General features: G+C 40.2%; 1 protein-coding gene across 1 annotated transcript in view; it reads left to right on the plus strand.

Annotated features, from left to right (window-relative positions):
- NOTCH2 (notch receptor 2) overlaps nt 1-14,465 on the plus strand; it is a gene marked incomplete at both ends in the record, with an annotated part of 83,634 nt that overhangs the window by 37,376 nt on the left and 31,793 nt on the right. Inside the window, 7 exons of the mRNA XM_080349262.1 lie at nt 4,582-4,815; nt 5,658-5,813; nt 6,943-7,131; nt 8,268-8,381; nt 9,551-9,664; nt 12,834-13,067; nt 13,526-13,636. Coding sequence (XP_080205388.1) covers nt 4,582-4,815; nt 5,658-5,813; nt 6,943-7,131; nt 8,268-8,381; nt 9,551-9,664; nt 12,834-13,067; nt 13,526-13,636 — 1,152 coding nt within the window. The remainder of the gene's footprint in view (nt 1-4,581; nt 4,816-5,657; nt 5,814-6,942; nt 7,132-8,267; nt 8,382-9,550; nt 9,665-12,833; nt 13,068-13,525; nt 13,637-14,465) is intronic.

Here is a 14,465-nt window from a genome sequence, read left to right on the forward strand (position 1 = left end):
TACAATTCTTGTCTGCCTAAAGAGAAGCTGCCAGTTCCTGTCCAGTTCCTGCTGGTCTGAATGTGGGAGCAATCAAAGCAGCAAACATGTCTGTCTTACTCCAAATGGCATTTCTGAGGGGAAATATGCAGGAAGTAACTTAGTTTCATAGTGGGCAAAAAGCTCTAAGAGTTGAAGGCTGTTCCCTTTCTCTACTTCTAGTTTTCAATTTTGAACTACCACGTGGTCTGGCTGTTTACTCTGTACAAGGTCACTTAGAACCTGAGTTGGCATTTTGCTTGATTTCCCAGGCTCTGTAAATATCAAGGTCAGGTTAGGCTTTTATTAGCTGCTTGGAGTAATTTGTGTTTCCTTTCTTGTTGTCTTTTATATGCATGTTTCTACATTTCCATTGAAATATTGTGCAGTTAGCGTATTTGCTCTGGCCTTCACTAGTTCACCCCGTATTTACTATGTTTCCTTTCAGAAATGTCATTGAAACTATCAAGAGCAGGAGAAAATAAATACCTACAGAAACTTCCAGCTAAATGAATTAGCATTATTGAACTGGTGGTGGGATTCAGAAGCACTATGTTATGAAGATGTGTATTACACTGTACAATTAATAAGAGTTTGCTCTTGGAAGTTGAATTTCGGTTCTGTGAATGAAAGACTTGATTCTTCCTAAAACTCTTAACAAAGCAGAAAACAGGCTTGCCAAGTACATGGCTACAAAAAATGTACTTGGTTGAGTTATAATGAAGCCAAAGCAGCATCTCATAAGTAAACTGTTTCAGAGGTTTTTTGTTTCATTTGATTTAAATCTACCTAACTAACCTGGCAGAGAGAAGTCTCAATGAATATTCTGCACAAGAAGTTTTAGAATTAATTCCTGTTTTATGTCTGACACTGAGAGTTCTGTCTCTGCCATGAAAAGGTTGTTCAGAAAGCTCCCAGGACAAGACATTATGTTGAAGACCTGGGTCATTAACAATGGAAGCATCAAATCTTTTCTTTGCAGCACCTGCCAAAAATATTCATCTGTTTCTCTCACTTGCACGAGGAGTTGAAGTCTCTACTGAGGGCATAGCAGCCCATTTGGGGAGAATGGGAAGTGGTGGGTATCTTGCAGTCCCACCAAGAGTTAAGTGATGATGCTGATTTGAGGGAGGACAATACTGAAAGACATTTACAAATGTGTGTGCTGGTTTCTGGGTGGGGGGAGGGAACCAACCAGAGTAAACACCAAACAAACAACAGCAACAAGAAACAAAACAAACAAGAAAAACAACCCCAAGCCATAAATGTGCATTGAAGAGTTAGAATATTGACCATTAATCCCATGTTGTTAACACCTGAAGATTCAAAACCCCCATATATAAGCAACCATAAGGTATCTAAAAAAGTCAAAACTCCACCTAGGCAACTTTTATTTCTCTCGTTTGAAGACTTCAGGCTACAGAATGCATTTCCAAGCCACTCAAGCCTCACTTCAGCAATAAGGGCTCAAGCATTTTCAGTGACCTAGAAATTGCCTTGCATTCTTGCCAATTCACCAGCTCCAGTTAAGAAAAGCAAGCGCCTTGGACTCCAGTCTGGGATTTGTAGTATTTTAAAACATAGCTCCAAAATATTTCAGTGTAGTTAGATTGATATGCTCTGCTTGCCTTATGTTGCCTTATGCTGGTCTCGTAGCTGCAAAAGGAGCATTAGGAATCTGAAAACCTAAGTGAAAATTAAATTTAAGGAGCTTAAATGTGCTATGTTCTTGAAATATAGTTGAACTGCTTGAGAAAGTTTAATCTCTGCTCTCTTCTCCTTTTGTGGAGACATTGATATACTTTTAAAAAGTCTATTGTAGCTCAGAGCTGCACAAATCTGGAGTAGCCCAGGAGCCAGAGTTACTGCAAGCACACCAGGGGTGTCACTGGGCACTGTCTTTTCTAGAAGTGGAGAATAAGTGCTAGGAAAAATAACTATTGGGGGAAAAAAAATCCTGAAGTGTTGATATTATTAGTGACACTTGAAGTGGGAAGTTAAAAACAAATCCAGAGACTTTATGTAAGGGAGTAGTTTGCCTATCTTGGCTTAAAAAATAGATAAATAAATAAAATCCCAGACCACCATTGCCCACCATCCACCAAAAAAACCCCACCAAATGTTACACTTGAGGAGTTTTATTCAGCCAGTCACAAGGAAAGTGATTTGGAGAGAGATGTGATACTGTGGAGCCTTGTGGCAACTTCAGTGCTGAAAACTGCTCAGGCTTTAGTGATACCGAGTGTAAAGTGGCTGCAGCCGACGAGAGGATGTAAATGCTGCGGGAATGGTTCTGCGGCACAACTGCGCTACGGACGAGTGTTTGTCAGTGAGGACGTTCTTTGATCTGGGTTGGGCCTCCTCCAAGAAAAGGAGGAAAATCACTTTTATAATAAGCAAATAAAGCCTTGATTTTTTTTGTTTTGTTTAAAGGAAGTCTGTGTTGAGTTGCTGGATTAGTGTGACTGCTAGGAACCAGTCTGAGATAACTGGCTCTTTTCAGTTTGGTTACTGATAAGCTAATATCGAAAGCTAATGAACAAACAACTTCTATTATGACAAATGCATGGGTTTGTTTTTTCATAATGTAGAGCGCTATGTTTTGCAGATAACAATATGAAGTGTTAGATTTCCCCCCAACTGTTTTACCAAGTAAACTGGGAAGTGAAGATTAAGTCTGAAAACTCTATTATAATTATTATTATTGTTAAACTTTTATTATGTTTTTTCAAGTGATAAAATCCTTGTTTTGAAGTAGTCCTGCTGGAAGAAGGAACGTGTGCCCAGGACAAAGTCAGTTGTGTGACTTGTTTTTAATAACTTCATTTATTTGCCACTAAGGGGAAAAAATCCAGAGCTCTCAGGGCAAATGGCTAGGATTTATTTAAATACTTTGAAAACAAAAGGAATTGTGGTTTGGATATAGTAGATGGAAATGGTTAAGACTGAACACTTTTAATTTCTTGTGAACAATAAATATTTTGATTCTGTGTGTTGAAGGGATGTATGTGTGCACTTGCATCGTGATTGCTGGGCCATTAATAAACTATGTGACTGTTAAGCAACATCTAGTAAATATTGTTAAATTGGCAAACCTGAATAAACTAAAGCCTGGGCAAATTGACAGGGAAGATCCATGGCCTGCTCTTGAATTTTTTATGCTTGGAATATGGGGGAGATTCCAGGCAAATGTGTGAGGCTGATACAGGAGCTGGAGATGACAAATGGGATGATCTTAGTAGTGTTAACAGCAATACAGTTACTTAAGGCTCTCAACCCAAATGATGGAAAGCTGCTGCAAACCAGTGAGGGGGGTGATGGTGTGAGCTGGAGGGTGAGGAAAGAAAGCTCAAATCAAACAAAATCTAATCTTAATCTCTGATGAAGGCCAGTCTTTCCAAGCTGCATACATCATATCAGCGTTCTAGGAAGGGTGTTGAAAACAAGTTATAAGGAAGTTAGAAAGAAAAAGCAAAAAACAAGTAACTTTTGGTGCTAGAGAGTTCTTAATATAACAGAAAAAGGATAAATAGTTCATCAGAAAGAAGATTGTGGGCTGTGGCCAGTACTCCGTGAGTGCACGTGTGCACCGTACATGGGTATATGCAAGCCCAGGAGAAACTAGCTGGTGCTTCACCATTTGGTTTTATTTGCTCAAGAAACTCAAAATAAGAATGAATGACTTGAAATTTAAGCTAAACAGTTTCAGCTTAAAAGTAAACCATACAACTTTAGTGAGTCAGATGAATAAGCATTGAAACAAAATATTGATGCAAGTGGTAGGTTCTACAGATCTTGATGTCAAAACAAGATGGATTTGGGTAAATAAATATTTTAGTAAATGTGAATTGCAGTGCTTCCTATAGAGGTGACTGTGCAATTCAATATCCCATGAAACTCATTTCGTACTTAGTGGTCCAGTAGTCCTTTTCCTTCAAACTCCCTGAAACAGTTTACACTTCTTTCTTCCATTATCTCTAGTCATTAAAGCCTCTAATGAGTATTTGGTTTGTCTCTAAAAAACCTAACAATCAAAAAAACACTATTTGTGGTTGTCTGTGGAAATACCTGGGGGTAGGAAAATGAGTATTTTAGGTAGAAGAGAGTCTCAAGAATTCTTTTCTTCCTCATGGAGCAATATTCAGTGCATAACTGAATAGGAAAGAATTAAGCTCTACTGACAAGACTTACATTACTGGTGACATTCTGACACTGCTTTGACTGAGATTTTCCTGTGAGACCATCTTCTCTCTTAGTCCCCTCACTCTTGCTCCTTCCCACATCCTTGCAGGTGTATCTTCATACATCACAGGCTGCCTGCTGGCTCTCACACCATACCTGTCCAAAGTTATCTGCAGTTCAGCTCATACTTGGGGTCATATATGGACACTAGTTGTCTTTTGCCTAATTTGACAATGGTGGTGTTGCAAGTTCTCAGGCTTGAACGTTTTAAAAATAAGTGGCAATCAAGTTAGACTACAGCATTTCCCTTGGTTATGTTGTCTATGCAAGAATCTTCTTGTGTCTGAACTTTTATTAAACCTATTCCTTTCTGTGCATCAGGCCAGTTTTGCACTGAAGATGTTGATGAATGCCAGCTCCAGCCCAACGCTTGTCAGAATGGAGGTACCTGCACCAACCACAACGGAGGCTATGCCTGTGTCTGCGTCAATGGTTGGAGCGGGGACGACTGCAGCAAGAACATTGACGATTGCTTCACTGCCTCCTGTGCTAATGGATCTACTTGCATTGATCGAGTGGCTTCTTTTTCATGCATTTGTCCAGAAGGGAAGGCAGGTAAGGGCAGAAAACTTGCATAGGTCCGGCACTTAATAGAAGATGCTTCCCGAAGTTTATGCATTTATTTGAAGTGGTGTTTATTTTACACTTTTTGACTAAACCGGGAAGAACAAAAGGAAACACGTGCTGTCCACAAGCAAAGACCTTTTAAACCTCTGTAGCCTGGGACAAAGCAGCATTCATAGTAGGCTGGAAGCTGAACTTATTACAGTTTAGATTACAAGGAAAGCAGATGTTTTTCTAGCACTTAGCGGGATCTGTATTTGCTTGAGAAGTTATGCATGAGAGTGACTTACTCTGTGCCACTTATGATAATTGTACTTAAAAGCCTAGAAGGTAAACTTAGATTTTTTTTAATTTATTTTTTTTGGGTGAGTGAAGATGCCCTTGTATAGTGGATGTATAGTGGAAAATTTGCTGTTGTAGGGTTGGTAAAAACATGAAGGTCTCTGAAGTGACACCTGAAATACAAGTAATTAGCATATCTGAACTAAGAAAGTGGGCTTCATGTGTTTTCAGCTGTCAGAAAAATCATCATGCTGCTTAGAAAGAAGAGTCAGTTAACAGCTCCAAGGAGGAGATTTTGGTAATGGTGAGCTGTTGTACTGCTCCAGAAGTGTTTGAGACACCTCTGAAGTTGCAAGATCTGTATTTAAATGCAACATTTTATAGGCATGTGTTGAAACCTCTGTGGTAGTCTATAGGTAGAAGTCTATTGCTCAGGCTTCTGGCTGTGGGAGTCTCTGGTTGAAATATCAAGAAAAAATATTTGATTGTGTAACATACAGTCTGACTGTTCTATCTCATTCTTTTGAATAAACCCTCGGATGCTTCTCTAGGTCTTCTGTGCCACTTGGATGATGCCTGTGTTAGCAATCCATGCCAGAAAGGTGCTCTGTGTGATACCAACCCTGTGAATGGGCACTATATCTGTACCTGTCCTCAAGGCCATAAGGGAGCAGACTGCACTGAGGATGTGGACGAATGTGCAATGGGTGAGTTTCTATTTGATGTTTGCAAGTATGTAAACGGGGAGTTAGGTTAATTGCTTTATAAACTAACAGAGGGGCAAGAATACACGTTTTGTCATAGCTTCTCAACAGAAGTTCCACTCCTTTTCAGGTCTGTCCCTTCTGTTTCAATGTCTTTAGATGAGTTTTGAATCTTGTGTGTGACTCAAAGCAAAGTTCTGAGTCGGAATAGCTGCCCACGTTTGAACTATTAGCCTCTGCAATATGAAAAGCAGCAAGATGCTGAACCATTCCCCATTGTGCAAGAGGGCTTTTAAAGCATTGTGCAAGGAGTTCACACAAACAGATTCAATAGTTAAGCTGACGGGTAAAACTACATGTGCAACAAAGCTATTGCAGTTTGTGTGGGAACTGTTGCAGCTCCTGCCATGGTAGCATTATTTCAAGGCTGTTTGACAACCAGAATACGGCTGGATCTTTTGAGCACCTTCTGAGATGGCTGATCATGTGGGCCTTTAAAGCTGTGGTTCTCTGATATCATGCTGTTGTGTTGTTTGAAGGATTAGCTGGACTCTCACCAACTTGGTTATAGTATTGTGAGTGCTAGTTCATGTTTCTAGAGTGTGATGCGTGAAGGTGATACCTAACCAGCACTCATAGAAGTATTGAAAAGAATCACTTTTTTGAATTTAATTCCTCAGTCTGTCTTGAACAAGAGTGCTGTTCCTTTCTGAAAACACATGAAGGACTAGTTTGCTTGGTTTGTGCCTGTGGTGGCACCTTGTCAGCCTCAAGGGTGAAGTAAATGTAAAAGATAATCTAGAGAAAAGACCTTGAAAGCATCGTTAAGTCTCTAATTCCTGCTATTGGATACTCTCCTCTTAAGAACTGTCATTAGTAATAGGGCCAGAGTTGCTCCTTTGGTCCATTGCTAGTTACAGCAATCTTTCTTTTTGCCTCTGGCAGGCAAGTAACTGCCACATGTTGTCTTCAATCACGGTAGCCTTTCCCCAGGAGGATGAACAGTCTTTCCCCAGTATTACTTGCCAGAAACGCATAACCACTGGAAAAGACCATGACTAATAAAGAATTCTGTGGCTTTCCTGCTCCAAGGAGAGGTTTTGACACACGCACGTATTTATTTTTCTTGCAGCAAACAGCAATCCGTGTGAACACGCTGGGAAATGTGTAAACACAGAAGGCTCTTTCCACTGTGAGTGCTTGAAGGGCTACACAGGACCTCGCTGTGAAATGGATATCAATGAGTGCCATTCCAATCCGTGCCAAAACGATGCCACCTGCCTGGATAAAATTGGAGGATTCACGTGTCTCTGTATGCCAGGTGAGGGGAGTTTCTGACAAAGGCAGGGTTTCCAGAAGAGCAAAAATTCAGAGCCCAGGGAGGGTTGCCAGCTCTGCTGGGGTGGAACACAAAATTGTACAGGGTGAGGCTAAATGAAATAGTGAGAGAGAGCTTGCGGTGGCAGCACCAGCCAGGAGGGCTTGGCGCTTGTGTGGGGGAGGGAGAAAGCAATTAGAGGACTGAGAACAAAACCAATCTCTACATCAGCAAGGGAAGTTCACACACTGAGTTGGAGTACACGTGAACATATTTGTAACTATACCTGGTAAAGTGTATGTGCAGAAACTTACATTTGTGAAAGCAAAGCAGGTGCAAACTGTTTTACATATATATTTTTTTAAAGAGTGACTGTGTTTTGAGATAGTTATATGATGATTCTGGATAATAGTGTGTGGGTTTGTTTTTTTTTTCTCTGCTTAAATACCCCAAGTGATGTAAGCTCCCGTTGGCCTGAGGAAATAACTGTAAAAAAATAAAAAAAAAGTTACTTGATTGAAATCATGCTTGTAAAATTCACATGTCCAGCATGCCAATGACCTATGTAGTCTGCTATTTTGCTTTCTGATAGAAAGCAGTAAAAGAAAGAGTGCAAGGTGCCAATTGCTCAGTCTTACAAGGTATAATGAAAGAATTGTGACCCCTGCAGGTGATCAGCTGATACCATGACAACTAGAATGAGTTTTTATTGATATCTGATCTGTTTTGAAAGCTGGAACTCTAGTCCCAAGTATTTCACCCTTCTTAATGTTTTTCTTTTACTCTGTCAGTGGCTAAAAGGCCTTGAGCTAAAATTATCTGCTGTTTGTTTCTTTACTTTTTAACTTATATTGGTGCATACCCAAACATATTGGTATCTTCCCAAGTGTTAAAATGTAATGTGAATTCAGCAACAACTTCTTCTGTTACTGCTGATCAAGTGATCATGTTAAGCAGCTGTGAAAGATACACCTCCCACATCTCTTTATAACCTCTGGTGTATATTCTTACCTTGTAGATTCTGTCCAAACTGCAAACTTGCAATGAAACTAAAGATAGGCTTTCAGCACTGGTATAAGAGGCAGTTAGACTTTCAAGGGCACTTTCTAAGGTCTTTAGCCACCTCTTTTTTTTAATAGGTTTTAAAGGTGTTCACTGTGAAGAAGATATTGATGAGTGTCTAAGTAATCCCTGTGTGAACAATGGAGAGTGTCTTGATAAAGTCAACCGCTTCCTTTGTGTCTGTCCTCCTGGTAAGTAGTTATTTCTGGAAGTTTTTCCTGATTGACCTTACCAAGAACTGTATGGATAACCAGTGAGAGATTGCAAGAGGTGTGTTTCTTGGGAGTTTTTGTTGTCTTAATGCAGCATCTGTTTGAATGAATGAGTTGCAATCACTGGTAATAAGAATAGACATGTATTATTTGCAATAATATTGTGTCTATAGCTTGCTAAATGTTGAGAAACATACAGTTGGGTATCTCCCCTTAAAGGGTAATTGACATCAAGAACTACTGTTATTGTGAATATCATAGTGAGATATCAACAAGTAATTCTAAATACCTTTTTAAAAATGGACCTTCTGCATGCTTTTTGTCTTTTTCTGAGGTTTTTAGGCAGAAGCTATTTTTGCACCAGTATAGTTTATGTTATTTGCAACAGGGGCAAGGTGGATTGGGTCCCCACTTTAGAAAAGAAGGACAAATGCTGGGCTGTGAGGTCAGGTATAGGGTAAACATCAGTTGTTTTCCTGATGGTGGACAGAAAGTTTTGAGATGAGAATATACTTGACAAAAGCTTGCTCTGCATCCCTTCTTATTGACTAATGATGTTCTGGCTCCTCTTTTGGTTCCTTCCTCCGAGAAACATTCCTGGAGCTTTTTTACTTTTCTCTTGAAGTGCCTAAGGATCTGCATCATCTGACATAACCCGCTGACGGTTTAACTGTTTAAAGGAATGTATCGAAAGCTCCAGTGCTGTATTGTACCACATTCCACTGTGCAGTAGTCATTCTAGTCTGAAGGCTCTAGTGATGTGCACATTATTGTTTCATTTTAAGTTACTTATTGTGGTTACTTGATAGTTTTTCTTGGTGGCCTGTCAGTTTTATATGCAGGCATACTGTCCAGTGGCGGACACCACATGTGCTCCGTCTGCTTCATTTTGTTGGACTTGGCCATCTCAGTCTTCCAGCTGAGGCTCCTTTGACCTGGAGGATAGAAACTCTGCTCTGGCTAGTGGTTTGGATGAGGAGCCAATACACTAAGGGTGTGGCATGTTTGTGCGTGCTTAGTGATGAAATTGAGTTTAGATTTATTGAGCTTATATTTGGGTGTTTTTAAGGATTTGCTACTAACTAATTCCTGACAGTGCAGCTGCTTCAGAATTACTTCTGGATTTTCACGTTGTTTCTGCCTTTCAGGATTCAGTGGTGCTGTGTGCCAGATTGATATAGATGACTGCTCCAGCACGCCGTGTCTCAATGGAGCCAAATGTATTGACCATCCCAATGGCTACGAGTGCCAGTGCGCCACAGGTTAGTCTTGTGTTCAGAGCCCCCAGGGCTGGACATCACATGTAACCTAAATACATAAAGGGGTGGTCAAAGATGTGCCAACATTCTTTCTCTTTCTGAAATACTGCTTGTTTGTTGCAAAGCTTTGTCTGCTCCTTTGCAGCAGAGAATAGCATTTAAGTACAGAGATAGCCTTTCGCTTGGGACAGCAAGTTCATACCTGATGGGAGTTCTGACCTCCCCTGTCAGCCCCATCTCTTGCTTCTCAGAAGGTGACAACTTCTTCTCTATCATCTATGGAATCCACGAGTGGAAAAACAGCAGTGTGAGGCCTTTTGTCTGTAGCTTAGCTTGCTTTCTTCCAAGTCGGATTATATAGTATACAGTTGAAGAATAAGAAATGGATAGAGCGGTTCTACTATGTACTCTGATTTCTGTTGTGTCAGGCTATATTATGTCAAAAGTGGAAGATTGAAATGCACTAAAAGTTGTGTGCACTGGAAGAAGTACCACACGCTATCTGCCTGCCAGAACATAGTTAAAATTTGTCAAGTATCACACAGGAGTTTTGACAGAGCTGTGGATGAAACTGAGGTGGTTTTTTTGAATGCACTGCATTCCTTTACTGCTTGGTTAATTACACATTCATAAGTGTCAGATTTAATTATAGGATTTTCTTATCTTCAGCCCTCTAGGAGTGATGTAGATATATTTTATCTTAATTTTTACATCTGGTCAAATAAGAGGGTATAGGCAGTTCCCACTCTAATTCTCAGTAAGGAATGGCTTTTGGTTGCTTTCAGTTAATGGTGTCTGATGTATTGCTTGTGATGCAGGTTCAAACTGACCAAACGTGGAATACATTTGCTTTAGCTCTTCCATTGGGGAAGAGGCTGAACAGTACCTGGAGCTGCCTTTGTCCCAGAAATGTGCCGTTAGGTTGGCTAGACTTACGTGCAATTGTTCTCATTTTGAATCATTCCAATAATCAAATTGTTAAGGCAAATTCAACTTAACTCATTTATTATGCACCATACAGAATATAACAGAGATTAGCTTAAAAATTCCTCCCCAGCCTTTTCACGCGCATTCTCTCCCTCTTCCCCAGAGTGCCTGAAACTCTCTTAGAAGGTCTTTCTGAAGCTGGTGTGTGGTCTAGTTGCTTTTATTCACTGAGAGTGCAGCGCTTATTGGGTCTGGGAGGGTTTTGGATCATGTAGTGGAGGACAACGCGGAGACCTGCAGCAGGAAACGCATGTTCTGAATTTTGGCACTAAACTGTTGAACCAGCTCAGTACAGAAATCCCAGGTTTCCCAGATGCGGAAAGACTACTGCTTCCATGAAGGAACATGGTATATAGAGCATTTTCAAGGAGAAGGCTGAAAGCAACCAAATATGTGTTACTGAAGCAGCAGCTCTTAGTAAAATTTTTGGTTAGTACTTTGCCTGAAAATGGGAGAAATGCTCTGTACCAGGGCTTTTTTCTGTCCTGTCTGAGGGATTATGTTCTATATTCAAGTGTTTCTTTTCTAGTCTAACTCTTGTCTTCAAAGATGGAAATCATATCTCAGTAAGGTATGTTCACTTAAGAGATCAAGGAATATATCTGATCTTTAAGTGGTTCAGTTGAGCTACAATAAGAGACAAGGTAATGATTTTTTAACTAATGTATGCTAAGTATTATATTTAATATTGACAGCCTTCTGTAAGACTGAAATGTGGAATTCATCATTGGGGCAGGTCAGTTACTGGAAAATAATGTTTGAGTATGTTCTTGCTCTATTAATCTTGTGTTATGAGTGATATGTGTTCCCTGAATGGTAATCACCAGCTGCCAAAGTGATTGAAAACTGCAAAATGTTTGGCCAAATGCTGTACAGATAGCTCTATTTACTGCTTGCTTTTTGTCTTTTCTTTCCCTTCTGGCATTATTCCACTTCTCCTTCCCAGTGGTAGATCATGGCTTTTCTTTTCTTGAGTTGTCTTAGGCCTTTCCTCCTTTCTTTGCCCTTATCCTTTTTTTTTCCCTTTTTGCCACTGTTCGTCCTCTTATCGGTTTGTTTCTCTTCCTCTCTTAACATCTTTTTATATCCATCTCTCTAACTAGCTTCCCTTCCCTCTCCCCACCTCCTTCCACACCCATTCATCCATGCATACGTTCGCAGACCTTGGAAATGTTAGCCGTCACCTGGTATGTTTGACCAGAGAAATAACCACAAACCTGTATGAAAAATGGGGAGCCTGTTATCCACTTATAATACTCAGGTGAGAATCACTCTTCAGCTGTTGAAATTCCCTGCAGCTTGGTTTGTATCAGTCTCCCGATGCTGTTTGAAATTTGAAGTTCTACCTTCCTAATCTCCAGCTGCTGGAAGGCAGCGTGAGCTGTTGCTCCAAAACGTCATCTCTGAAAACCATTTATTTAAAATTGTCCCTGTTCCATATAGCTCTGCTCCATCACAGAAAACAGGGCTCTTCAGGGAATTGTTTGCCACTCTTAGCTTCCTGAACTGTTGTTTTAGGCCTTTGGTGAGTAGATTCTGTCCTCCTCTGTTGCTCAGGATGTTTCCCAGCTGAAGCAGAATGAAACAGGCCAAATTGCTGCTTGTTTCATTGCTCCTAACTGAAGAGGTTGCATGCAGTCTTTCATAAATACGCAGTTGGTGCTTGCTTGGAGTTACTGAACAGTTTCCCAATGAGAGAGGCAAGAGACTTTTTAATAAGCAGAGCTGCAAAAGTTTTGATGTGAGCCAAGGGAGTTCCCTTGGGAAGGTTCTTGCAGCATCTTTGCAGTAATTTCTTATACTAGAAAAGTCAACCCCCCTGGTATTGTGTAGAGGAAATAATGACAGGAGAGTGCCTTCAGATAGTTTATACTGATTGGAGTAAATATTTCTCACAGAGATTTACGTGTTTCTTCTCATTGCTACTGTTTGGAATAAACTGAAGGTACCAGTTTCCAATGCCAGGATCCTCCACGCAAGATGTTGTTCTGTAACACTGTGAGTGGTGGAAGAGTCTTGTTTTCCAGGGCTGGAAAATGGGCAGCAGTTGAGATGCCCAGTTATTCTTTGTGCTGTCTGCCACTTTGCTGATTCTTAACATGATTATTTCTGTGTTTGCATTATAGTCACTGCAGCGTTGTACCTGTTAACATCTTAATTACTTTTGTTCATCATTTTCCCGTAGGTTTTACTGGCCTCCTGTGTGAGGAGAATATCAACAACTGTGATCCTGATCCTTGCCACCACGGAGAATGTCAAGATGGAATCGATTCGTACACGTGTATATGCAATCCTGGCTACATGGGTGCCATATGCAGTGAGCAGATAGACGAATGCCACAGCAATCCTTGCCTCCATCAGGGACGCTGCATCGATTTGGTGAACGGCTACCAGTGCAACTGCTTGCTGGGCACTTCAGGTATGTGCAGCACAAGCAGAAGGATTGGACTCTAACAGAATACAAGCATTTTAATGTTTCTCATGTGTGCTACGTTTGCATACAGAGATAAGCTTTTCCTTGCTGAATTTTCCTGTGTTTGTATGGATTGCCGAACCCCGCTGGTGCTGTAACTGGCTTTGGAAGAATTTACCTCCTCTTTACACCCAAAATTCAAGCATGCAGGAGATTAAAAAAAAAAAAAACAAAAACAATCATGGTGTTCAAAATTGTTTATTCTTTTGTTTAAACGTTTAGTACAAGTTTGGGGTCATATTTAGTCAGCATGCAGTGACTCAGGTGGCGGTTTAAGTTACCTCAATGTACTTGTAACTTCAAAGCAGGTGGGATTCTTCATTTGGCTATTACTGGGAAATAGTTTTGTCATCTTCTTTGTAAGATTTGCCCCCATTATTCTTCTAACTTTTTTATTTTTGCAGGAGTGAACTGTGAAAATAATTTTGATGACTGTGCAAGTAACCCATGCATTCACGGGGACTGTATTGATGGCATTAATCGCTACAATTGTGCTTGCAAACCTGGATTTACAGGTAAAGTCAGCTACCCAATAGCTTTGAGTTGTTTTGAAGATAGTTATCCGGCCAGCTAAGGAGGCTGTTCTTTGCATACTGACTGCAAGGGATTCAGTTAGTATCTCAGTAAATCCTTCTAATCTTTGAATCTCAGCGTCTTACATTACAGCAAGTTCTACCAAGCAGAAAAATGGCTTAATCTGTGCTGTGAAATGCTGTTCTTGTTAGGTAATTATGTCCAATTCATGGGTCTTGGTTTTATAACAAATAAACCCATGTGACTTCGGTTTATTATTTACAGCTTTTTCCAGGGACAGAGATATTGTGGACAATATAGAGAGTTATTTGATTAGGCAGTACCGCGGGCTTTGACCGTGAGCAGTATTTCTCTTTCTGTAAAAGCAAAGCATTAACTCAGTGTTCTAATGAGCTGCTCTCCACTCTCAAGCCTCCAACCAAATAACATCTGTTTCATAGTGTGATCTGACTTGTCAAATACAGTTAAAGTAGGGCTGAAAAAAGCAGCTTTTAGGCACTTTTGGATCCATGCTTAGAACTATAGGTCCACATCAGGACAATTTCTGATGACTAAAGCACATCTCAACACTGATTATAATAGACTTCATATGTTTTGAGCCATGTAGGGTAATGTGCTCATAAAATAATTGTCATAAGGCAATTGGTACTGTTTATAACAGTTTTCTCATCACGTTTGTTACTGTTTATTACTGAATGATTCTAATTAGAATTGATCTGAAATGCATTAGAAATAGCACTAAGAGGCTTCATGTGTCTTGTGGTTTTTATTCTTGGCATCTTTCTAAACTTCTGATGCTACTTCCTTCCT

The sequence above is a fragment of the Nesoenas mayeri genome (genome assembly GCF_963082525.1).
Source record: "Nesoenas mayeri genome assembly, chromosome: 8".
Lineage (NCBI taxonomy): Eukaryota > Metazoa > Chordata > Aves > Columbiformes > Columbidae > Nesoenas > Nesoenas mayeri.